Source organism: Podarcis tiliguerta (genome assembly GCF_965153285.1).
Source record: "Podarcis tiliguerta genome assembly, chromosome: 5".
Classification (NCBI taxonomy): Eukaryota; Metazoa; Chordata; class Lepidosauria; order Squamata; family Lacertidae; genus Podarcis; species Podarcis tiliguerta.
Window position 1 is genome coordinate 1850554 of NC_139538.1, and position 25464 is coordinate 1876017.

Consider the following 25464-nt stretch of genomic DNA (forward strand, 5'->3'; position numbering starts at 1 on the left):
CACACACAGCAAGTTCCACTGGGTTGAGAGATCTTTGGAGGGGGAATTATAAAAGAAAAATTGAAAAGGTCATTTCTTTGGGGATGATTCCACCATGAGTAATTTCTTGGCAGGTCAGACTCCTCAGAGGTGAAAAGGGAGACATCAAGGGAGGCTACGAAATGTGCCGGCAGCTGAGGAAGGCTGGAAGGGGATGCTTCATGGAGGCTTTCGTTTGGCTGGCCCTAATCCCAGGTGGTGAAGCTGAAGGGGGCCAAGAAGTAACTCCTTTAGATAGAGGGGTGAGATTCTGCACCGAAATGAAAGAGGTCAGGGCAGTCAGAAATGCAAAACCATCCAAGATGTACTCAACATATAGTGAGGGAGGCACCTGGAAGCAGAGATCCATGTTCTCAAAGTTGGGAAGGTTTAGGGGAGCAATTGCCAAGAAACAGATTATTTGACTGACACTGGGGGATTTTCCTTGGCTTCTCAACTGCACCCAAGCCCACCCTACTAAGTCAGTCAGATTGGAGAGCTGTTCGCAGACAGCTCATGTTCTCCTCCTGCTGCATACTAACCCCCCCCCCCCGAAATGCATACTCTACAGCTGTGTTTTTTTAAAAAAAACATTTGTTGCATAACCCTGTTAACTTGTAAGGACAGGCTTTCCCTAATTAAACTCACCCAGGTGGTATGAGGCACCTCCATGCCATAAATCATTCTCTCTGCAGGGGGTGGGAGTTGAGAAGGACTTGGCACCATAGCGGAACTATTTATTTTTGCAAAAAGACAGATGAGCATGCTGGCAGTTGCAGGGGCTGTTGGCTAGAGAACAACACAGGCTGAATTTGCAGCAACTCCCAGTAGAGTTGGGAAAGCCCCCTCCCCCCTGAAGGGTTGCTGGTGGTCAGTGACTCAGTGCAAGTCTCTTTCCTATGTCCTTGTGCATTGAGAGTCCTGATGTATCAATGGTGATTGATGGTTGCTAGCCAGAATAGCTATGCTTTGCCGTCCACAGTCAGAGGGAGTTATGCTGGAAACCAGAGGAGGGCAGAGGGCTCTGGCGCTCAAATCCTGCTTACAGGCTTCCCAGAAGAGAAATCTGTTTGGCCACTATGAGGACAGGATACTGGATTCGATGGGCCATTGCCCTGACTCAGCAGGGCTTTTGTTTTGTTTTTTAATGTATTTTTATTAAAGATTTTATTGATTTACAAAGGTGTGTGCAATGTCTCTCTCTCGTTTTTTTCCCCCCATATAACCTTTTTTTTTTTTTTTTTTACAAATCAGTTTCATTTGTTGAGACATTAGGAAGAAAAGGGGGAAGGAGGTGGAGGGGGGGAAGCTGGGTGGGGTTGGGTGGCAATGTTTCTATTTTACTTAATATATGTGGGGTTTTGTGTCAGCGTTGCTTGTGCAGGTCCTCTGCTGTTCACTTGTGTTCCTTTGGTGGTGAGTGAGGTTGGGGTTGGCCTAGGGTGTGGTTGTTCATTCACACATGAAAACAAAGACCACCACAAATGAACAGCAGGGCTTTTCTTATGTTCTGATGCTGCAAACATTTTTGAATGTGGAGATGCAAAGAGCTGGACGGAACCTTCTTTCACGTGTGGTGGACGTGTAAAAGAGTATTGGGATATAAAAAATGTTTAAAAGTACTTTCCAAAAAAACCAGCAACCAGAGTCCTTTTTGTTGGGGATAATTCAGACTGAAATTCCCAGGTGTCAAAAAATGTTATTTATGCATGCCACTACTGTGGCCCATGTTTTGTTAGCCCCAAAATGGAAAACGAGAGAGGTCCCAACTAACGACGAATGGCAATTTAAGCTGACAGAATATGCTCAGCTTGCATATTTAACATATAAAATAAGAGAACAAGAAGAACACACGTTTAGAGAAGACTGGAAAACGTTTATTGAATATATGGGAAATAATTGTGTACAGCTGAAAATGCTGGCAGCACTGAGATAAATTCAAGAGTGTAAATAAGTCTTGATGGATGTAATGATGGAATACTGAATGGTATAGTTTTTGTAAGATATGCAGGGATTTATGATATGTAAAATGAACCACGGAAAGAGAGGAAGGGAAGTCATTGATATTTTAAGGTTGTAAAAATGAGTACCGTATTTTTCGCCCTATAGGACGCACCGTCCCATAAGGCGCACCTAGTTTTTTTGGGGGGAAATAAAGGAAAAAAATTATTTCCCCCCCAAGCGCGGGGTTGGGGAAGCCCGAGCTTCCCCCGACCCCAGCCCCCAAACAGGCAGCTCTCTGCAAGCCGTGGGAGCCCAGTGCTGGCTCCCGCTGCTAGCGGAGAGGTCCGCGAAGCCTGGACGCGCTGAGCTCAGCGCGCGCAGGCTTCCGCATGCAGGCACCTCTCCGCCAGCAGCGGGAGCGCTCCCGCTGCTAGCGGAGAGGTCCGCGAAGCCTGGACGCGCTGAGCTCAGCGCGCGCAGGCTTCCGCATGCAGGCACCTCTCCGCCAGCAGCGGGAGCGATCCCGCTGCTAGCAGAGAGGTCCGCGAAGCCTGGACGCGCTGAGCTCAGCGCGCGCAGGCTTCCGCATGCAGGCACCTCTCCGCCAGCAGCGGGAGCGATCCCGCTGCTAGCGGAGAGGTCCGCGAAGCCTGGACGCGCTGAGCTCAGCGCGCGCAGGCTTCCGCATGCAGGCACCTCTCCGCCAGCAGCGGGAGCGCTCCTGCTGTTTGCGGAGAGGTCCGCGAAGCCTGCATTCGCCCCATAGGACGCACCCAGATTTCCCCTTCATTTTTGGAGGGGAAAAAGTGCGTCCTATAGGGCGAAAAATACGGTATTTTAAATTGTAAAACAGATTTTTTTAAAAAAAATTATAGAGACATTTTTGAATGTGGATAAATGAAGCTCAGACTAGACAGCTTGTTTTTGGAAATCTGCCCCTAAGAAAATTTCACAAGGAAACTGCTTTTGTTGGATTCCACTGCTCTTAGACCTTAGAATCATAGAATTCACAGAGTTGGGAGGGACCCTGAGGATCATCTAGTCCAACCCCCTGCAATGCAGGAATATGCAGCTGGTCCATACAGGGATCAAATCTGCAACCCTGGCATTATCAGTGCCACGCTCTAACTAACTGTGTTCAGTTCTGGGCGTAATTGTGTACTCAGGATTCAATCTCCTTGTCTTCAAGGGGTCTTTACTCCCAGGAAAGCATGCAAAGGATTGCAGCTTCTGTGCAGCATAAAGAATACTGGACATGACTCTACAGCAGTTTCAAGACTGAAATTTAAAATAAAAATAATAGCACTGCAATTGAAATTGAAATACTTTATTGTCACTTGCACAACTTGTATACAGTGAGATTACACAAGCACCCCCCCTCAACTCTCTTAGTCTTAAATCCTCTCGTTTACTGACGCACACCCACCAAACCCAAAAGTCAGTTGCCCTGTTGTTATCTTTTCATCCAGCAGCCTAACAGCCCACGGATAGAAGCTGTTCTTTACCCTGTTGGTGCGACTAGTCATGCTTCTATATCTTCTGCCTGAGGGCAGGAGATCGAGAAAGTGCCGGCCAGGGTAGGAATCATCTCTGATAATTTTCCTCACTCTCCTGAGGCAATGTGCAACGATAAGGCCACTCAACTGGCAGGGAAGCCAGAGTATGGGGTCCTGGTGAAATGAATCAGCGTGAGAAAAGTCCTGTGCTTCTGGACCCAGTCAAAGGGCCAACTGCCCAGAGCCACTGCCTCTCACAGAAGTCAATGAGGTGCTTTTGGCAAACCCAGAAGCTGGCCAAACAAATCTCTCTTGAGGCAGGGAGTTCCACAGGCTGGTAGCCGCAACACAAAAAGGTGTGTCAACATGTTCCTACCATACCTACTTGAGAGAAGGTGCTCGGACCCAGAGAAGAGCCTCTCTACCTGAGCTAAGTTGGTGGCCCTCATTTTAACTTGGCCTTTTTACGTTGCCAAACGCGCCCTAGGACCTTTCGGTTGCTGGTGAGCAGGAAATCCAAAAACCACCAGCAATTGATTTTTTTTTAGTTCTAAGTACATTTTGGCGATTGTCCTTTCTATGTTTTCAGCTTGTTCTGATTTCTCTGCGCGAGCCGTCTTGCGTCCCGGCCCGGCAAAAGGCACGATAGAAATATGATAACGATATTAATACGAATGATACTTTCCCGTGCCCTCCCGACGCCTTCTCTCTCCAGCACCCGTTGTTCCGAAGGAGGCAGGGCGGGGAGGAAAGTGGGAAGAAACTGCGAAGGGGGGAACCCCCTTCCCCCCGCAGGTCAAGCCGCACGGCCGGCTCCTCTCTCTCCTCGCCGGTAGCCATCGAGGGACAACCTCCTCCGCCTGCTCTTTCTCTCCGCCCCGCCGAGCAGGGCAGGGAGGCAGGCAGGCAAGCAGTCCCTCTGGCGAGCAGAGGAGGGCGAAGCAGGCAAGCCGCCCGCCGGGCGAGAGGCGCGCCCGGCCCTGGAAGCGCTGCCGGTTCCGGCGCAGCAGCCAGCCGGGGAGGAGAGAGAGCGAGCTTGGCCGGGCTGCAGACGGAGCGCTCCCCCCAGCGGCTTCTCGCTCGCTCTCCTGGCTCTCCTGCTCCGCTCGCAGCCGAGGGAAGCGCCGACGGCTAGCCTCTCCTCCCCCCGGGCATTCCCGGCCCTCTGGCCTGGGCGGAGGGGAAACCCCGAGGGGGAGGGCTCCACCTCCACCTCCGCCGCCTGCCTCCTGCCTCCTGCCTTCCCAGGAGCGCCCGTCGCTCGACAGCCAGCTTCAGCAGCCTTCCTCCGCAAAGCATCCTCCGTGCGCCCCGTCCGGCGCGCCCGTCGCCACCTGCCCAGCCTCGACGGCGCGTCCCAGCCCGGAAAGCGGGGCGGCGGGGATGGCCCCCGGGCTGCTGCTCCTTCTGCTCCAGCCTCTGCTGTTGCTGCTGCAGCTGGAGGCGTCGGGGGCCGGGGAGCTGGAGCCCGGGCCGCCCTACGACGCGCTCTACGCAGCCGGCGTGGAGGCGCACTCGCAGGGGGACTTCGCCGGCGCCGTGCGCTTCTTGGAGGCAGCGCTGAGCGCCGAGCGCCGCCTGCGGGAGGCGCGCCTGGGCTGCGCGCTGCGCTGCCGTCGGGAAGCGCCGCTCGAAGACGCTGAGCCGCGCGAAGATGCTGCCCGGCGGGACCTGCGCTTCTTCGGCGCGCTGCTCCGCCGGGCGCGCTGCTTGCGCTCCTGCCGCCGGGAAGCGCTGCCCGGTGCGGACTCCAGACACGTCGCCAGCGACGAGGTGCGCGCGGATTTCCAGCGCAGGGTGCCTTACAGCTTCCTCCAGAGAGCCTACATCCAGGTAAGGGAGGGGAGTGCCCACGCCTGTCTATGCCTCACCTGCGCACCTTTGCGCATGGAGGATAATCATTGCGTTGTTGTTGATGTTGTTGTTGTTGTTGTTGTTGTTGTCTGTTGTTAATGTATTGTATTTATATTCTACCTGTTTCTCCAAAGAGCATAAGGATACATGCCCCCCCCCCCCGTCCTCGTTTAGTCCCCACAACAACTCTGTGAGGTAGAGAGTGGCCCTCCAGGTCACCACTCACTCATGGCTGAGTGTGTAATTTGAACCCAGGTATCCCAGGAAGAGTTACAAATAAATTTGTTACTTTTTTATTTCACAAAATTTGTACGTTGCTTGACTGTATAACAGCCACGTCAAAGTGGTTTATGAAAAAGATAAAACAATAAAATGATCCCTAGGAAAAATGAACAACGATAATCGAAAACTTTCAAATAGTTAATTTAACAAGAGCCTGAAGAATAATGAATAAAACTCACACCAGCCTTCTAAACATCTGAGTAGGCTCCTTTATGCATTAATGTCTTGAAGCAGGTGTCAGAAAGAGTACAGTGAAGAGGCCTGTCTGAGATTAATAGGCAGGGAGTTCCAGTGTTTTAAAATAAAATGTTTAAAGCAGGTGACACCTTTTGACTTATCCAGGTATGAGGGTTGAGGAGCCTGTCTGGGTTATAGGGATCAGTAACCCTCTTGTTGGAAGCCTCCTCCCCCGGCTGCCATCCTTCCACACGTACAGACTGGTTCTGGATGTCTTTGAGGCATCGGGAAAGGGCTGTAAATGGGCATTTACTTTGATTTTGTCGTCGTTCTGCTTCCAGGGAGGGTCTCCAGCCAACATGAGGTGTGCTTTTCCCTTCAAATTGCTGTAGGTGAGCCACCAGGGCATGAGAGACACTTTCCCTGCAGAGAGGGAAGTGCCATTATTCAGTGGGTAGAGCATCTGTCTTGGGAGACTCACCTGCATGCAAGCCTGGAGAGCTGCTGTCAGTCAGTGTAGACAATATGGGACTAGATGGTCTGACTCTGTATAAGGCAGCTTATTAGGAGAACTCATATCCAGCCAAGGGAGATGCCCTCATGCCCTGAGACTTCAGATCTCTGCTTCCCATGCTGAGGTTCTCACCATCTGCTTGGAGAAGACCTCTCATCCTGGCTGTCCTTTGTGTTTCCCCACCAAGTCTTGCTTAGGAGGGAAGAAGACTCTTCCACTACAGCTGACAACTGCCCTCCACATTGATTGGTTTATCCTCAAACATTTGTCCCATCCAGCTGTGCTCTTCCCTATCTGCTCCACGGGGATATTTATGTATCCCACCTTTTTGTCCAAGGTGCTCAAAGTGACCTACCTATCCTCACAACAACCCTGCGGAATAGGCTGAGAGAGACAGGGAAGGGAAGGCTCAATGGTAGAACATCTGCTCTACAAGCTCTGAGAAACTCTTGTCTGAAGTCCCAAAGAGCTACTGCCAGTCATCTTCATGGCCAAGCAGGGATTTGAAGCCTGGTCTCCTAGCTCCTAGTCCAATACTCTAACCACTACACCACACCACACCCACAGATGAGCCATTTTTTCCCTACACCGCCTGGCTGTTTGGCACCATCCAAAACTGGATGCTGAAAACTGTGTCTTCATCAGCTGCTTGAACCCCAGGAGCTTCCTTGCAGGTGAGACTTCTCACCTGTATCCTGGAGAACATTCCCACCTTTCCTATCCCTAACACCAAATCAGGTGAGCACATTAATACTGGTACCCAGTTCTATTTTTCTAGAAAAAGAGGTGCTGGAACTCACCCAGAACACCTCCCTTCTCCCCACCTGAGAGGTGCCAGAACTGAAAAAAAAGCCCTTCTCATATCCTCAGTCATTCTGAGGACACTGTCTCCCTCTTTTTGTGCCAGGTGAAAGAATCCCCCGCTTTCTTGCTATCCTTTCTCCAGAGCAGGTTGCAAGGCAATGATGGAAAGAGCGAAGAGCTGTTGGACAGTGGAATGAGGACTGCCTGGGAAGGTTGTGGGCCCTCCGTCAATGGAGGTTTGTAAGCAGAGTTTGGAAAGCCATCCATCAGGGAATCCTTAGCTGTGATTCTGCATCGCAAGGGGTTGGACTAGATGGCTATTGTGATCCCTTCCAACTCTTCGATTTTATCATTCTGGCACCTTGAGAGGGGCTCTTGCTTGCTGGGCTGGGGTTGCAGTCCAGAACTTAGGAACAGCACCAGGTTGGCCTAATCCTTACTTTTAAAGCACTGTTAGAAGCAGGAGCCAAACATTGGCTCCCAGGACGTTTCCAAGCACAATTCAAAGTGTTGGTGCTGACCTTGAAAGCCTTAAACGGCTTCGGCCCAGTAGACCTGAAGGAGCATCTCCACCCCCATCATTCAGCCCGGACATGAAGGTCCAGCTCCGAGGGCCTTCTAGTGGTTCCCTCACTGCAAGAAGTGAGGTTACAGGAAACCAGGCAGAGGGCCTTCTCGGTGGTGGCACCCGCCCTGTGGAATGCCCTCCCAGCAGATATCAAGGAAATAAACAACTACCGGTACCTGACTTTTTGAAGACATCTGCAGGCAGCCTGTTTAGGGAAGTTTTTAATGCTTGATGTTTTATTCTGTTTTTAACCTGTTGGGAGCTGCCCAGAGTTGCTGGGGAAACCCAGCCAGATGGGTAGGGTATAAATAATAAAATTATTATAATATTATTACTTCTCTTGTGGGGGGAAAAGGCCATAAAGGTCCACAGCCTGGACCCCTCACAAAATCCACACAGTGCATTTGCCCTGGGATCATCTTATTTCCTTTAGTAGTGTTTCTGACATCTCTCTCCCTCCTCCTTTCACAGATGATCCCTTGGCAGGGAAAGGGATTAGGCCGTTATTTTCTCTATAAGTGACCTGCGGCCATCCTGCTGTGGGTTTGGGCTGCGTCTCGACCTGAGGGTTAAGTTCCCGAAAGCCGTAGAGGAAATGAGGTTAGGCTGGACTTCCTGCAGTGAATCCCGAACAATTGTTCCCTGGAGGGGTTCTGGCCGGCCGGCCGGCTGCCGGTTATCTGTGCCCTTTCGCTTTCCTTTGTTTGGCGGAGGAGAGGGGTGGGTTTCAAAGAGGGGAGCGGGTGCTTTGTGCTCCACAAAACCCTGGATTTCTCTTCATTTCTTTGCTGGCTCCCAATGGTGGGAAAGGAACAGTTCATAATATATCAGGCTCCCTGCTCCCAGTTTAAGATATTGTGCATTTCTGAAGCACTTACCTGGTCCAGAAGCCACAGTAGGCTTAGGCTGCGATGCTGTGCATAGTTTCTTAGGTGGAACCATAGAATTGTACGATGGGAAGGGACCCCCAAGAGTCATCTAGTCCAACCCCCTGCAGGGCAACAGTCTCATCCAGTGATCTCATCCACCCAGTGGCGTAGCGTGGGGGGTGCAGGGGGGGCCGGCCACACTGGGCACAACATCTGGGGGTTAGGGTTAGGGGGCGCAAATCCACGTGTTAGGGGGCGCAAATTACTTGCCTTGCCCCGGGTGCTGACAACCCACGCTACGCCACTGCATCCACCACATCCTGAGCAAGTACGTTCACTGTTCAACAGATCTTACAGGCAGGCTGTGTGCATGCTATACATTTAAAGCACCCTGCCCAAAGGATCATGGGAACTGTAGTCTGTTAAGGCTGCTGGGGGCTCTAGGTCTGTAGTCGATAAACCAAAGTGACGAGGATCTCTGGGGAGAAGGGGCAATGTGCATTATTATTATTATTGTTATTATTATTAACAACGTACCTTTCATCATCAGGTCCCAGAGCAGGTTGCAACCATTCACAATTCAGAATTAATAACAGTTAAAACATTAGGCTACATGAACCATTTCCAGCTGGTTCCAATAAGAACTGTGGACTTTTAAGAACTGGTGCCTAAGCTTGCATTTTTCCTTCTCCCTCCCTGTCTCTTTCTCCTTATGTGCCATGACTTTCTGAGATACAGTGGTACCTCAGGTTACATGCGCTTCAGGTTACATATGCTTCAGGTTACAGACTCCGCTAACCCATAAATACTACCTCAGGTTAAGAACTTTGCTTCAGGAAGAGAACAGAAATCCAGCGGCGCTGCAGCAGCAAGAGACCCCATTAGCTAAAGTGGTGCTTCAGGTTAAGAACAGTTTCAGGTTAAGTACGGACCTCTGGAACGAATTAAGTACTTAACCCGAGGTACCACTGTATATGCTGTGTACTAGAGGCAGCCGGCTCTGCTCTCCTGGCTCGAAAACCTCCGCCAACTCTGCCCCATTGCCAACACGCCCCCTTTGGACCTCACCCACCCCTCCCCTCACAACTTGCTCAGCCCCTCCTTTCCCATCCCCTCACAGCTCCCCAAATCTCCCCTCCCCTATAGCTTGCCTCCAAAGCCCTCACATTTGCCCCCGCCCCAATACTCACCATGTTCCTGCCACCACTCTGGAGGGCAGAAAGAATGAAGGGAGGATAGGAGAGGAGTGAGAGGAGTCAGCATGATTGACAGCTGAGAAGAATGAATGAATGAGAAATGCAGAGATCTGAAACATACAGTTCTGGGAACACCGAAAACAGACCCCTGATTCTGCCACAATGTGTGGCCTGGTGGTCCCTGCCTGGACATTATTATCACCACCGTCATTTCTTAAATGTATATACCACACTTCGTCCAACGATCCCAGGGCAGTTGACAACATAAGAACTTGTTCTTTATTGCAATCACATCCCACTTTCCCCCATGATTCTAGAAAACGGTTCTCCCCCTCCTCATTTTGAGGGGTGCGGGTGGCACTGTGGGTTAAACTACAGAGCCTAGGGCTTTCCAATCAGAAGGTTGGTGGTTCGAATCCCCGTGACGGGGTGAGCTCCCGTTGTTTGGTCCCAGCTCCTGCCAACCTAGCAGTTCGAAAGCACGCCAGTGAAAGTAGGTAAATAGGTACCACTCCGGCGGGAAGGTAAACGGCGTTTCTGTGCGCTGCTCTGGTTCGCCAGAAGCGGCTTAGTCATGCTGGCCACATGACCCGGAAGCTGTACGCCGGCTCCCTCGGCCAATAAAGCGAGATGAGCGCCGCAACCCCAGAGTCAGTCACGACTGGACCTAATGGTTAGGGGTCCCTTTACCTTTACCTCCTCATTTAATCCCCAGAACAGTCCTGTGAGGTTGGTTAGGCTGTGGAGGCACCCAGCGAAAGTTTCACGGCCGAGTGGGAGGGATTTGAACGCTGGTCTCCCAGGTCCCAGTCTGATGCTCTAACTGCTATGCCACACTGGCACCATTGCAGATTTTGCAATGGTCCTGTGCTGCTTGCTGCTTTCATGAAGCGCTGAGGGCATGACACCCCGTGCCAAGCGAAGATATGCATCAGGGAGAAGACAGCCTTGGAGATGGTGAGGGAGGCTGAGTCAGGGGGAATTTTTAGAGAAGGTCCCTCGCAGGTTTTTCCTTCTCCCTTGGGCAGCCTCCTGTGACTCAGCAGAACGCCTGGCAAGTTTTGTGGGAATGTTTAAAGGTCTATCAGTTAAACGTTTCTTCTATTCCTTTGGGAACTTGCTCAAACTTTCCCCCAAAGAAATACATGCCGGCACACCTCGGTTACACCCTTTTGACATTTTGCTTCTCCAGGAGAGATCTGCGGATCGTACGCTTTTAAAAATCACACGCTGCTTACATTCCTCACCGGATTACCATCAGGCCCTGTTTCATTTTGCTGCTTCTGTTTAAGCTTGCCAGTCTGCATGCAGGTAGACCTGGCGCCGTGGTCAGAGTGGGAGACCAGGGTTCAAATGCCCGCTCAGCCACAAACCGTGTTTTGCAACTGTGGGCCGGTCGCAGTCTCTCAGCCTAACCTCCCTCGCAGGGTTGCCTTGAGGACAGCATGGAGACAGGGAGAACCATGTAGGGTGCCTTGAGCTCCTTAGAGGAAATAATGAATGTGCTTCTATTCTTTTTCTTAGAATCAAAGAACGGTAGAGTTGAAAGGGACCTCAAGAGTCATGTAGTCTGACCCCCTGCAATGCAGGAATCTCAGCCAAAGCATTGGGGGGGGGGACTGCATTTATTTGAACTATTGACAATAACTCATAGATAAAAGCACATATTCCAAATGCTAACTGTCCTGGTTCAATCCCAGGCATCTTCACTTAAAAAAAGAATTAGCTGGCAAATTATGGGGAAGGCATCATGGAGATTAGTTGCTAGTTAGGATGCGGGTGGTGCTGTGGTCTAAACCACTGAGCCTCTTGGGCTCGCTGATCAGAAGGTTGGCAGTTCGAATCCCCACGACGGGGTGAGCTCCCATTGCTCTGTCCTAGCACCTGCCAACCTAGCAGTTCAAAAGCACACCCAGTGGGCTGGGTGTTCATCAGTATGCAGATGACACCCAGCTCTACCTCTCCTTTAAATCAGAACCAGTGAAGGCGGTGAAGGTCCTGTGTGAGTGCCTGGAGGCAGTTGGAGGATGGATGGCAGCTAACAGATTGAGGTTGAATCCTGACAAGACAGAAGTACTGTTTTGGGGGTCAGGGGGCGGGCAGGTGTGGAGGACTCCCTGGTCCTGAGTGGGGCAACTATGCCCCAGAAGGACCAGGTGCGCAGCCTGAGAGTCATTTTGGACACACAGCTGTCCATGGAGGTGCAGGTCAATTCTGTGTCCAGGGCAGCTGTCTACCAGCTCCATCTGGTACTCAGTCTGAGACCCTCCCTGCGCGCTGTCTGTCTCGTCAGAGTGGTGCATGCTCTAGTTATCTCCCGCTTGGACTACTGCAACGTGCTCTACGTGGGGCTACCTTTGAAGGTGACTTGGAAACTGCATCTAATCCAGAATGCGGCAGTTAGACTGGTGACTGGGAGCGGCCGCTGGGACTACATAACACCAATTCTGAGAGATCTATATTGGCTCCCAGGACGTTTCTGAGCACAATTCAAAGTGTTGGTGCTGACCTTTAAACGACTAAACAACAACAACGGCATTCAAATCTCTTTGGGGGAAGAGTGAAATAATGAAGGGTTTAAAAAGGAGAGGGCAAGTGAAATTAGGTCAAAATGTTGCAGAATCAAAAACGTATTTTAAGTGGTGGCGATGCAACACTGTCTCAGAGGTGACCGAACAAATCTTTCTTAAGGCAGGGAGCGCCACATGCGACAAGAAAGGTGCTTTGACATGTTTCAACGAGGCATCTATATGGTCTCCATCAACAGTTCCTCCCATTGAGTGCAGCCTGGCAGTAGCCACTGTCCCTCAATTCACTTGTCTGGCAACATTTTTTGGGGTGCTCCCAACTAGATGTCAAGCCAGACCGAAGTGCAACAACCATCCTTTGGAAAACTTTGCTCTGCTTTTTAAAAATTCTGTGTAATTGCTAGACTAATTTCAGAGCTTTCCATTCTTTGTGTTGCCTATTGTTCCAAGTCTCAGACAACAATGTTGCAGCAAACCAAGGCATAATTCCTTTCGTAATAAGGAATCTGTGCTATTTGCTGGCATTTAGTTCTGGAGTAATCCTGTTCAGCCAGAGAGAGGTTCTGGCTGGCCTCCGTTCCTGCTGGAAACTCTCTGAGCAAAGCTGTCAGTCAGAGGACTCGGCCCTGGATAAATATCACCCTGTGCAGGATGGTTAAAATTAATATGGGACAAAAATAACCCACGAGGGACTAAAGATGCTTCAGTCTGGCTAGATGCATCAGAGAACGTTGGCCAACCATATGGAAAAAGATCAGAAACTCTGAATCAGCCAGACAGCTGCCATCTAGCATGCAAACATGCCAGACATCCAAAGGAACTTTCATTTGCAAATTGCTACATGCGCTGGGACTTGCTTCTTGAAAATGCTTGATCATATTTAAACTGTGGGGTGTAGTTAAACTACGGAACTCACTTCCACCGGAGGCAGGAAGGGCCACCAACCTAGATAGCTTCGAAAGGAGATCAGGCAAAAGTTCACAGAGGAGGAAGAGAGGGCTATTGATGGTCCTTGACAGTTGGAGGCAGCCATGCTTCTGAATATCAGTTGCTGGAAACCGCAGGAGGGGAGTGTTGCTCTTGAGTTCGAATCCTGCTTGTGGGTTCCCCTTTGGGGCATCCAGTTTGCCACTGCGAGAACAGGATGCTGGGCTAGGTGGCCCCCATGGGCCTGATCCTGCAGGCTCTCCTTATGTTCGTAGCCCAATTCCTGAATATTGCGTAGTGCTCTGCGGGGATTTTGAAAGCCTTCCTTTGACCCATTCCTCCCTGTATCTCTTGACACATTCTGCTCCCAAACCACCTGGAAACATGAGTGAAATTAGCAAGCATTCAACCACAGATTGTTGCTGAATAAATGCTAACAGCCTAGGGGGTGATTGATCTGACTGGCTGGTCATTGCAAACGATTCCTGCATCGCAGCAGGTTGTGCTCTCTTCCCACTCTACAGATCTATGATTCCCAGAGAGAGAGAGAGAGAGACAGAGAGAGAGTGCAAAAAATAGCAATAGAATAACAAAAGTTCCTTTAGAAACACAATTTACAAAGACTCATAATCTAGTCTCTAGAAACTTGCCATAACATGAAATAATAATAGGTGTAAATATATGATGCAAACTACTAATAATTATATCAAGCTTTATTAATATGAAATTAAGTGTTCTAACTTGTACAATGCAATTGTTTGAGAACCAAGGTACCACTGTATATAGAAATGAGCAAACCAGGAAAGCCCAATGTCCATCCAGGTTTTTTTCCTTTAATTTCTTTTGGGGCCCCCAAGAGAGTGGGGACCTAAGCTATAGCTTGCTTAGCTTATGCATAAGTCCAGCACTGGCAGGAGCAAGGCATCTGAGAAGCGTTTCTTAGCCGTGCCACCGATCTGAACCAACACCCCTCACTTTCCTTTTATTTTTCCATGTCAAGGAAATCATTAACAAGCTGTGCTGCAGGCGGGCATCAAAGGATTTGGGGTCAGCCACTAAATGATCACAGTGGTCGAAATAGGCTGGCTGCCTGCCTCTCCCCACAGGGCCTCCCTGGGCTGCCCAGCATATGAAATGGCCTTTTATTTTCTGCTTGGGGCAGGAGGCAAAACCCACGCCTTGCCTGGCGAATGTGGCCTCAGCCTGTGGGAGGGCGAAGAAGGGTGAAGAAATCTCCCCTTCCAGCTTCTCCTCCCTTTAATTTTGTAACAAACAAAAATCTGCCCTTATTCCCTTATGGAGGACACAAGAGCCCTTATAGAGTCCTTTGTAGCTTCTCCATTTCTCCATCGGTCAGAGAAAAGAACAGAGGCCAGCCAGAGAATATTGAGAAGCAAAGCAGCTAGAAAGCCTGATTTTTATTGATCTGTTGCAACAGGGTGCTCCCCTCACACGCAGGAAAGGAGGAGGACTCAGGACAAAGGTGTGCCTGCCCTTATATAGACATTTTTAATTCCCTCCCTGGAGTCCAAGACCACCCCCCAGACACATCATACCTACATTACAGAAAGGGGTGGTCTACAACAGAAATCTGAGTGTGTTGTTTAATTCCTGTCTGGCAAGTTACCTGTTAGTGCTCACTTGATTGGATGCCCTGGGGAGCCTGGCCAGTCTTTTGTAATGATAACTACTTAGTTCCTGAGCCAGGTCACAGGCTCACCCTATTCATACACAGACATACCCTTAAGACAGGTTTTGTGAAGGAAAAGACAACGGGGAGGCTCCTCCATTTGACCTTGCAGAGAAAACACCTGATCAGCCTGGGAGTGAAAATGGTTTCAGGGCGGTCCTCCCGTGCTGCTTTAGACATGTGGCCTATATATCTATATACGTTTTTGCTTGGTACATTTATGAACCTTTATTAAAGACATAAGACCTTTATTTATTTCCATTTCTTTTAATTTAAAAGCCACGATTCTCCCTCTGTGTGTGATAGAGATGGGGTACATTGTAGGGGCAGCAGCAGATGCTAAAAAGATCTCGGATTCAGGCCCAGGACACAGATTTGCCTCTCAGAAGGTTCAAAGGGTGGGGGTCTGAGGCCTCCCTGCCATAGGACTTTGCGGGGGGGGGGGGGGGCAGGCACTCCATAAGGAAGGGTGGGGCAGAATTCAATTCTGTTCCTGAAACTATACACGAACTGGAACACAGGAGTCCTTTGGTGTCTGCATTTTTCTGAATTTTGCAATGCACTTCTCCAAACAGGCAATGTGCTCACAACTAAAGTGTTCGTGTCAGGGTACATATTGGCAAAAGGTAACATACAAAATGCATTATATTTTGGGAAATGGCTTTGCAAAAATGTTAATATTAGGCAAGGATTGCATAGAAAAAAATGTGTAAACTAGTTGAAACAATTGTTGTTGTCATGGCTATTATTACTATTATTATTATATTTATACATCACCTTTCCCCCTGATGGGCTGAGGGATTTCCACGAGGCCTTTTGGTGTTTTGCAAACTAATGTGAAAATGTGGAGAACTGGAAAAATCAGAAACAATACGTTAATTAATTATCCACCCTTCACCCTAAGTCTCTGGGCGCATTACAGCATTACAGCACAATATAATTTTTTTACAAACAAACAAACAAACTTACAACTGTAAAAATGAGGTGGGTCTTAAAATGGTACACCTGAAGTTTCAAATGCCAGGGTGAACAGGCGCATCTTCAAAATCCTCTGGAAGCTGTACAGTGAAGGTGGCAGGTGCAGCGCTCAGGGGATGGAATCCGACAACTTAGGGGCTGCCACAGAGAAGGCCCTTTACTGGCACACCACCCAAGCCTCTGAGGGCAGAGGAACTATCAAGCCCCCCCCCTTCTGATCTCAGCCCATTTGTCCATTCCCTACCTGTGAGCAAGATGTTGTCTTTGAAATGGTTAAACGGCAAAGCAGAGACATTAAAAGCAGAGACATCACCTTGCCAAAAAAGATCCATATAGTTAAAGCTATGGTTTTCCCAGTACAGCGGTATCTCGGGTTACATACGCTTCAGGTTACATATGCTTCAGGTTACAGACTCCGCTAACCCAGAAATAGTGCTTCAGGTTAAGAACAGAAATTGTGCTCCGGCGGCGCGGCGGCAGCAGGAGAACCCGTTAGCTAAAGTGGCGCTTCAGGTTAAGAACAGTTTCAGGTTAAGAAGGGACCTCCAGAACGAATTAAGTACTTAACCTGAGGAACCACTGTAGTGACGTATGGAAGTGAGAGCTGGACCATAAAGAAGGCTGATCGCCAAAGAATGGATGCTTTTGAATTCTGATGCTGGAGGAGACTCTTGAGAGTCCCATAGACTGCAAGAAAATCCAACCTCTCCATTCTGAAGGAAATCAGCCCTGAGTGCTCCCTGGAAGGACAGATCGTGAAGCTGAGGCTCCAAGACTTTGGCCACCTCACGAGAAGAGACGACTCCCTGGAAAAGACCCTGATGTTGGGAAAGATGGAGGGCACAAGGAGAAGGGGACAACAGAGGACGAGATGGTTGGACAGTGTTCTTGAAGCTACCAGCATGAGTTTGACCAAACTGTGGGAGGCAGTGGAAGACAGGAGTGCCTGGTCTGCTCTGGTCCAGGGGGTCACGAAGAGGTGGACACGACTAAATGACTAAATAACAACAACAAACGGCGAAGAGGGAAGTGGCAAGAGATCTTGGGGTCCAGGTCTGGAGGTTCTTGCAGGTGCCTCCTTCAGAAAGCCCTTCTGCACTTCTTCATCGTAGGAATTCGGCATGAGGAATGTGCAAACCCAGCCAAGCATCTTGGGGTAAGCAAGCTTGTTCTTTTCCTGAGTCTGTTTGGTGTGTTTGGGTTTCTAATCTTTAATGAGGTGAAAACCCTCCGTGGAGAGGGAGGAAGGGAGAGTCACTGGGGAGTTGGCACAAGGCTCTCGCCTCCTTTGTCTGGAGGGTCTCGGGCGAGGCGATGAGCTCTGAGCAAGGGGGCCGAGCAGAAACAGGCGGAGCGAAATGCACATGTCAGCTGTTAGGTGCTGCGCATGACTGAGTGTGGTGGAAACATTGGAGCCACAGCAGAGGTGCCTCTTGCCAAAGCATCTCTGGGCAAAACAAAACAGGCGAGGGAGATGCTCGCTAGAGGAGACAGGGTCAAGCCGGGACCTGGCAGGGGATGAATAAATCTGAGGTTTTGAAAAGCAAAAACAAAACCATTGCTAACCAAACCACCGGCTTAGGGACAATGAGAGTTTTGCAGTGCACACACATATTTATAAAAGTGCATTGTCTGCTCGCTCTGTTGTTTTTCACTCCTGTGAGTTGCCAACTACAGTGGTACCTCGGGTTAAGTACTTAACTTGTTCTGGAGGTCCGTTCTTAACCTGAAACTGTTCTTAACCTGAAGCACCACTTTAGCTCATGGGGCCTCCTGCTGCTGCCGCACAATTTCTGTTCTCATCCTGAAGCAAAGTTTTTAACCCAAGGTAGTATTTCTGGGTTAATGGAGTCTGTAACCTGAAGCGTATGTAACCCGAGGTACCACTGTATTGGCCACGGTGGTTGTGTTCTTCCTCTGCGGCTGGAGGTAGCAATGCCTCTGACAGCCACTTGTGAGTCAAGGACCCGCAACCCGCGCAGGGGTAACTAAGACACAAGGACACATGTATTTTAGGTTAATGGGCTAAAGAAGGCCACAACTTTATTGGTTACAGCATGTGAGTGGTATTGGCTTAGGCACTGGATCAAACAACCAATATATGACCCCTCCCTGCGCAGCGGGGGGGGGGGGGGAGGCATTTCAAGATTAACAACCAATGGGAGGAGCTTGGTGATGCAAATACAACTGGAAGCTCCCCCATGACGTCACTGGGGGTCGTGCCATGGCCCTAGCCACTAGCAGGGCATCGGACAGGCTCCACGACTGCCGGATTTCTTTAACGGAATACCCAAAAGAGGAGGGGTAGTTGATGGCGCATACCCAATCCTCCAACACAGCACACATATTCCAGTGCCTAACTGGCAACCGAGCTTTCCTAAACAGGGCTGCCTTCAGATGTCTCTCTAAAAGTCAGGGAGTTGTTTATCTCTTTGACATCTGGTGGGAGGGCGTTCCACAGGGCAGGTGCCACTACTGAGAAGGCCCTCTGCCTGGTTCCCTGTAACTTGGCTTCTCGCAGCGAGGGAACCCTTGCCTCTTACACACCTTTTCTCTGAACTAAAAAGTCCCAAAGGCTTCACCCTTTCCTCATAGGGGGCTCGCTCCCCCCCCCCCCGAACTCTTGCGTTGCCCTTTTCTGAACCTTTTCCAACTCTACAATATCCATTTTTAGGAGATGTGACCAGAACGGGATACATTATTCCGAAGGCAGTCACACCCTCTGGGTTTATATTGCTAGAATACCGGTTTTGTTCATTTCTCAGGCTAATATCTTTTCCTTTGGATTATGACAGATGACCCTATTTCCCCCTGCAAGCCACACAGGAGCCTGCTTGCCAAAAGGCTTACAGAGAAGTAGATAAAGATCGATATGGTCCATTTTTTGTCCAGGGCCTGGGAATGAGATCTTTGTGGCGCAAATTTCCCTGGAGTTGGACGATGAGTGACCTGACTCTGGGGGCCCATTTCTTCACAGGCTCCGGTTGCTCTGCAAAACATGCACTGGAAAATAACTTCGCCCTGTAGCACAGGGTTATCCGTGGGCTTGTTTTGAAAACGTTGCATCCCTGTTATTTTAATAAGCCATCATCTCTTTTCCAGGGTTATTTCCAGAACTCTTCTAGTTTACAAATGTGCTTCATAAAGCGCCTTTGAAGTTTTCATGGCCCTGGGAAAAAACATGCATTAGAGCTCAGCCCCGAGAGACAGCTTTGGCTAATTTCTAGCCTTGCAATCTAAGAGATTTGTTCCTTCTAGTCCATTCCTAAGAAATGTAGACTGTACACATGGCAGCTGTATGCGGAGAATGAAATGAGAGCTTTCAGATAAGGAATTAATGGTTCCCAAACCCTTTTTGGCTTGGATGCCTTCAATAGCTACCAATCATCTTCTGTCCTGCATAAACTTAGGAGACTGTTAGCAGCTCCCTCTTAACCCAGCAGGTCTCTGATCCTTTAAGTAGCATCTATAAAAAGCACATCTCTATAAAGGGCTCCCATGGAAAGTTTGGTGGTTGCAGCTGAGGTGGTCCTTGGGGTGTGACTGGCTGCTAGCAGCAACCTTGCCTTGGCTGAGTAACGGATGACACTGCAAGGTGAAACGATGAGGGCTAGAATTCCGTCACTCTTAAGAATATATAATTATACAAATTGGTAACCTCGGGGTTGAAATAGAATTGTCCATCGTTGCACATCTGGGGAATACCGACCCAGATGCAAATATAGAAGGATGCTGATTTCTAGTAACAGCTTCACAAGGTCAGCTCAGCAAGTTTACATCAAAGGCAGGAGAGAAAATTTAGAATTAGAGTCACCTTTCCAAATGTGCCCTCCCTGGCTCACTACTCACAGTGATAACCTCGCTTCTCACAGTGAGGGAACCGCCAGAAGGCCCTCGGAGCTGGACCTCAGTGTCCGGGCAGAACGTGTTGATATTTTCACCCCTCCCATTGACAGAATCTCCTGATCTGGTGTTTTGAGAAAGCAGGGGGCGAAAAACTGCTCTTCTATTCTTCCGCTCCTGCCTGACTGCCTGACTCTGTGTGTGGAGAGAATCTTATCTATGTAGTGACTAGATGGCTGAGTGGGAGATTTAACACTCATGCAAGCCAGTAGTTCGCTAGTTTGTAGTAGCTATTAGAAATAAAAGGAGCTATGCTTCACAGCTAGCTTCCTCGTTAGTTATACTCTGCATGAGTCTGCTGCTCACAATGCACAGTTGTGGGTCTGTTGCACTGAGACCTGTTTTCCAGGATTGGAAGGTGTCTGAAAGTGCTTCAGTCGCCTAGCCCAGCTGGTGCAGAACCAGTTATTGAGCCCAGTTGCTGACATCGGTTGAAAGGCAGAACGATGGGGGTGGAGAAGCTCCTTTTGCATGTGATAGAAGGTGGGCATGACCTTACCTGTCCAGGTAACAAAAGGATGAGTCACAGAGCACACCTCTTTCTTTTTGATTTCCTTCTTTGTTTGACCAGCTTCTAGCTAGGACTGCTCTGCTAGCTCTCAGCTAGCAGAAGCACTGGGATTCTTCCCCCATATGGGGTAGATCCACATGTACATATTTGTAACTAAGTCTGCCTTCAGGGATCCAACTGTGAACTGATGTGAGTAAAGTTCTTTTATTGACCTTGAATAAGATTGTGGCATCTTTATTCTTTTAAGAAGGATTCAAGGGAACTTACCAGGAGCGTACAATTCAATCTGACACAGACTGAATTGTATAGTAGTGAGAGGCTCACACCATCAAATTTGTTGGACTGGTCATGTTGTGCGGATGCCTGATTATTGTCTTCCAAAGCAACTACTCTATTCCGAGTGGAAAGCGTAATGCTGGTGGTCAACAAAAGAGGTTTAAAGACTGTCTCAAGGCAAATCTAAAAAAATGTAGTATAAATACCAACAAATGGGAAACACCAGCCTGCGAGCGCTCCAGTTACAGAACAGCCTTTCCCAAAGGTGTCATGGGCTTTGAAGACACTCAAACTGCAAGGGATGCAAGGGAGAAACGTGCTAAGAGGATGGCACGCTTGGCAAATCCACACCGTGATCAACTCCCGCCCGGAAACCAATGTCCCCACTGTGGAAGGACGTGTGGGTCCAGAATTGGCCTCAACAGTCACTTATGGACTCATTGTTAAAACCGTGTTTATGGAAGACAATCTTATTCGGCTACGAGGGATCACCAAAGAGGAAGAGAGAAGATCGGCTGTGCATGTAAAAAGGGGAATGTAACTCTGCAAAGGAACTTGCTAGCACAAGTTAGGAAGGATATTAATAAACAATATATCCTCTCCTGCCACCCTGAACATTCTCACAGAAGGCACCCACAAAATGCAGACAAAGGGTGGGGGTGGCGGAGAGTGTCTGTTTTCTCCAGTTCCTGTGCTGCCTTCTCGGTTTTCTTCCTTGGGGGGTCTTCTCCTCTTTCAACTGCAGGAAATCTGGTGTTGTGCTTATGGTACTCGGAGGTCTCATTTGGCATCCCAGAATACTCAACTTGAAAATCCTGCCCTGCTGCTAAACAAAGGCTGCCTCCCCTTCCTCCCTCTCACATAGTACTAGAACTTTGTTAACTTTTGGAACTCACTGCCCCATGAGGGGGTGGCATCCTCTGGCTTAGAACCGTTCAAAAAGACAATTCCATGGGTGATGGATCCCCAAAGATTACGGTATATGGCCAGGAGTCTGGGGTGGTGGAAGGCAAATGCAGTCTTCACATGCTCAGGGGCATTGTTTCTTATGATACCACGTGTTCCTGGGACACCCCTGAGACTCAAGAGAAATGGCAGGGCCAAGGCCTCACTCCAAGCAATCCCACACCAAACCCTGGATTCATGCAGATTCTACGGGACTTGGGAATGCATTTAAACAATGGGTTTTCATTGTATGACAACTGGCTTGGAGACATGCTCATCGACATGTGTGCTTGCAACTGGAATGTGGATAAGAATTGGCTCCGGTTTGTTTCATCTAGCAGCTAGATTCTAGCCAGCAGCATTGCAGCTCCTTAAGACATCTCCGCTCAAAGGGAAGAGAAGGGCGATCGATTCCTTGAGGTTTTCCATTTCCTCCTTTTTGACTGGAAATCAAATATTAATCTCAAGGTAGCAATTTCAAAAGTTGGATGGTGAGCTGTAGTTTTTCTACATGCAAATGAAATATGTGGCTGGAATGGGGATCTATATTTCACTCCTGCACTCCTTTCTTTTATCTTTTATCTGCTTTGGAAGACATCCATCTTTCAGCATGGCAGCATGGACACTTTGGAACTCCCTGCCTATTGATGATGATGATAATAATAATAATAATAATAATAATAATAATAATAATAATAATTTATTATTTGTACCCCACCCATCTGGGCGGCTTCCATAGAAACAAAAAATACAGTAAAATATCACAGATTAAAAACTTCCCTGAACAGGGCTGCCTTAAGATGTCTTCTAAATGTCGGTAGTTGTTTTTCTCTTTGACATCTGGTGGGAGGGTGTTCCACAGGGCGGGTGCCACTACCGAGAAGGCCCTCTGCCTGGTTCCCTGTAGCTTTGCTTCTCGCAATGAGGGAACCGCCAGAAGGCCCTCGGAGCTGGACCTCAGCGTCCGGGCAGAATGATGGGGGTGGAGACGCTCCTTCAGGTATACTGGGCCGAGGCCGTTTAGGGCTTTAAAGGTCAACACCAGCACTTTGAATTGTGCTTGGAAACGTACTCAGGCAGGCATCTTCACTGTCCCCTTTTCTGCTCCTGCTAAAAACATTCCGGTTTAGACAAGCCTGCCCAGACCTGTTGAATGTGCATGTATGTTTTAATCTTAGTTTTCTGCTGATTTCAATGTTGCTTTTATTTATATTTTTATTGTTTTGTTCTCTTTGTAAACAGCTTTGAGGTTGTTGAGTGTTGTTGTTTTTTTGCAATTGAGCGGTGTCTAAATTTGATGAAATTGAAGAAATCCATCGACAGAGCTTTTGGACCACGATTTGTTAGTCCCAGTCAGCACGGCTGATAGAAATTGCAGTCCAGGACATCTGGAGAATATCAGATTTGGGAAGGTTGCATAAGCCCTTAGCTGGATAGTGGAATGTATCTCTGCGCACATTTTTAAATGATGCTCATTCCTGAGTAATTGCACACCATTGTGATCTTCCACTACAGCTGAGTTGTCAGAGTTTGGAAGGAGGAAACAGTTCTCCCCCAGGAACTTCTGGGGAGTTACTCTCGGCCTCCCAAGGTTCAGGAATTGGAACTTGAATTGCAGAGGCGAGATAAGCAGCGGCTTCTGCCTTCCCAAGTGGAAAACACTTTTAGGAATCCCACGGCCGTCGGAGCAGAAGCATCGTGACGCAGCCTGGCGTGACTCAGCTGGCCTCCAGCCCTGCGGGACAGGAGTAAACAACCCTATAAAAAAACAGGGAGTTGTACTAGCCTCTGTAAGAGACTCTCCGCTTGGCCTGGAGATTAAACTGCCCTCGCTAGAGGAGAGGGGGGCAGTGATCTGTGCTCCCCACAACCTCCACCCCCAGTAGGGTTGCCAGACTTCCAGGTCGGAGGTCTGAAGTCTCAAGGTTTTCCTAAATAATAATAAAGACTGTGTGTGTAGCTTGCAAGCTTCAGAAAGCATTATATTAGAGAGAAATGGCTTGCAAGGACGTGCCTGTTTGCCAAAACTGCATACGAAGAGGTCAAATTTATGAGGTCAAATGCAAACTAACAGCAATCTCCAGAACCTCGAAGGACAGCAGAACATAGCCATCATGGTTGAAAGCCATTGGTTGGTTTATATCTTATTTCATAAAATTCATACACCGCTTGCTGGTTAAAAAACCTCAAGGCGGTTTGCTAAAACAGTAACATCAAGAAAAATCCAAACCGTACTTTAAAGAATACAAAAATCACGATACTAAAACAGATTAAAGTATCTCAACTTTCTGGGTAGGCTTGTCTGAACAGGAATGTTTTTAGCAGGCACCGAAAACAGTACAGTGTAGGCTACTGCCAGATCTCAATAGGCAGGGAGTTCCAAAGGAATTGAAGATTGAATTCTTACCAATGTGGAACGGGTGTTACGTGGCACCTGTAAGTAGTGCCAATTCTGCCAATCAAAGTGGTTGAGTGTACCCCATCTTCCATGAATTTGCCTAATGGTGTGGTTTTTTTGAAGCCATCCCAGTTGGTGGGAAGCAAACCACAACAACTTGGCCCCATCCATGGCGATTCCTTGGCCCCACCTACATGACCTCCTGGGCCACAGACCACCAGGTCCAGGGTTTACCAGCCACCACTGCTGCCCACCATAGTCCTCTTCTCTACCCATCCTGCACCTGGGGAGGGACGCAAGACCAATCCAGGCAGCAAAGAGAGTGTAGGCTATGAGGTCTAAAGGCAGACCTTCCTCACGGGGTTTTGGGACCTTGGATGAAGCAGAAGGAGATCTCTGCTCTGGGACAAGAACCAGCGCAGGATTGATCTGGTTTAAGAGTCCTGGACCTTTGCGAGTTCCAAGCTCCGCTCCTCCGCTGTAGAGCAGCCAACTCTCACACTCTGAGAGGGGAACACCCAGTTGTAAAGCCCGATGTCTCTCCCACTTTGAAATCCGATCTCCAGGCACATCTTCACTGTGTTTCCTAAATGACTAACAGCACAATCCTGGGCATGTCTGCAGGGTTCGTGTTTAGAGGACATCAGTCTGGGAGATGGTTCTTTAAAAAAACAGAGAGGAGAAGCTGCAATGAATTAGCTCTCCAAAAATGCATTACTGGCCATGCCAGTCTCAGAGCAGTGAGAATAGTGGAATTGTAGAGTTGGAAGGGACCCAAGAGCCATCTAGCCCAGGAATCTCAATTAAAGCATCCATGACAGATGGCCATCCCAACTCTGCTTTAAACTCTCCAAGGAAGGAGAGACTGCTTCTGAACATGAAGGTTTAAGTAAGACATTAATCTATTTGTCCAATCTTCTTTTTAAAGCCATCAAAGAGATATGTTGCTTCTTCTTTTTTAAAAAAACTGTGCTTGCTAACCTTTCCATGGCTCTGGTGATATAGTAAGATAATTGCTATAGTGACCAAGTGTGCAGCTGCCATGAAAAAGGAGAATCCCATGCTAAGGATCATTAGGAAAGGAATTGAAAATAAAGCTGCTCATATTTGTTAGAGGAATTTATGGTGCAAGCGCATTTGGAATATGGTGTACAGTTTCTGGTCGCCTCAAGTCAAAAAGGATATTGTAGAGTTGGGAAAAGTTTGAATACTGTAAGGGGAACCAAAACAGTTAAGGGGCTGGAGCAACGCCCCATAGGAAAAGTTTGCAGCGTTTGGGACTTTTTAGTTTTGAGAAAAGACAAGCAAGGGGTGACATGATTGGCGTTTATAAAACGATGCATGACATGGTGAAAACGGGCAGAGAAAAGTTTTCTCTCCCTCATAACTCAGTAACTCAAGGACATCCAACAAAGCTAAAGGCTGGGAGATTCGGGACAGATAAAGTAAATGAATTCTTCATGCAACACATAGTAAAACTGTGGAGCGTGTTCCCACCGGAAGCAGCGATGGCCACGAACCAAGATTGCCTTAAAAGAGGATTGGACAAATTCATGGAGGATGAGAGGGCTAAGGAGCAAGCTGTG

The 25464-nt window shown here is 48.7% G+C and overlaps 1 protein-coding gene and 1 long non-coding RNA gene across 4 annotated transcripts in view; one reads left to right on the forward strand and one right to left on the reverse strand.

The window, feature by feature from the left end:
• LOC310678495 overlaps positions 1-25464 on the reverse strand; it is a 179885-nt gene that overhangs the window by 134672 nt on the left and 19749 nt on the right. The gene's annotated exons all lie outside the window — the stretch shown is intronic.
• P3H2 (prolyl 3-hydroxylase 2) overlaps positions 1-25464 on the forward strand; it is a 235765-nt gene that overhangs the window by 111646 nt on the left and 98655 nt on the right. Inside the window, exon 1 of one of the 2 annotated variants that reach the window (XM_083442107.1) lies at positions 4161-5291. The exons of the other annotated variant lie outside the window; for it this stretch is intronic. Coding sequence (XP_083298233.1) covers positions 4842-5291 — 450 coding nt within the window. The 5' untranslated portion in view covers positions 4161-4841. Of the gene's footprint in view, positions 1-4160; positions 5292-25464 lie in introns of those variants that run through there. 2 annotated transcript variants of the gene reach the window in all.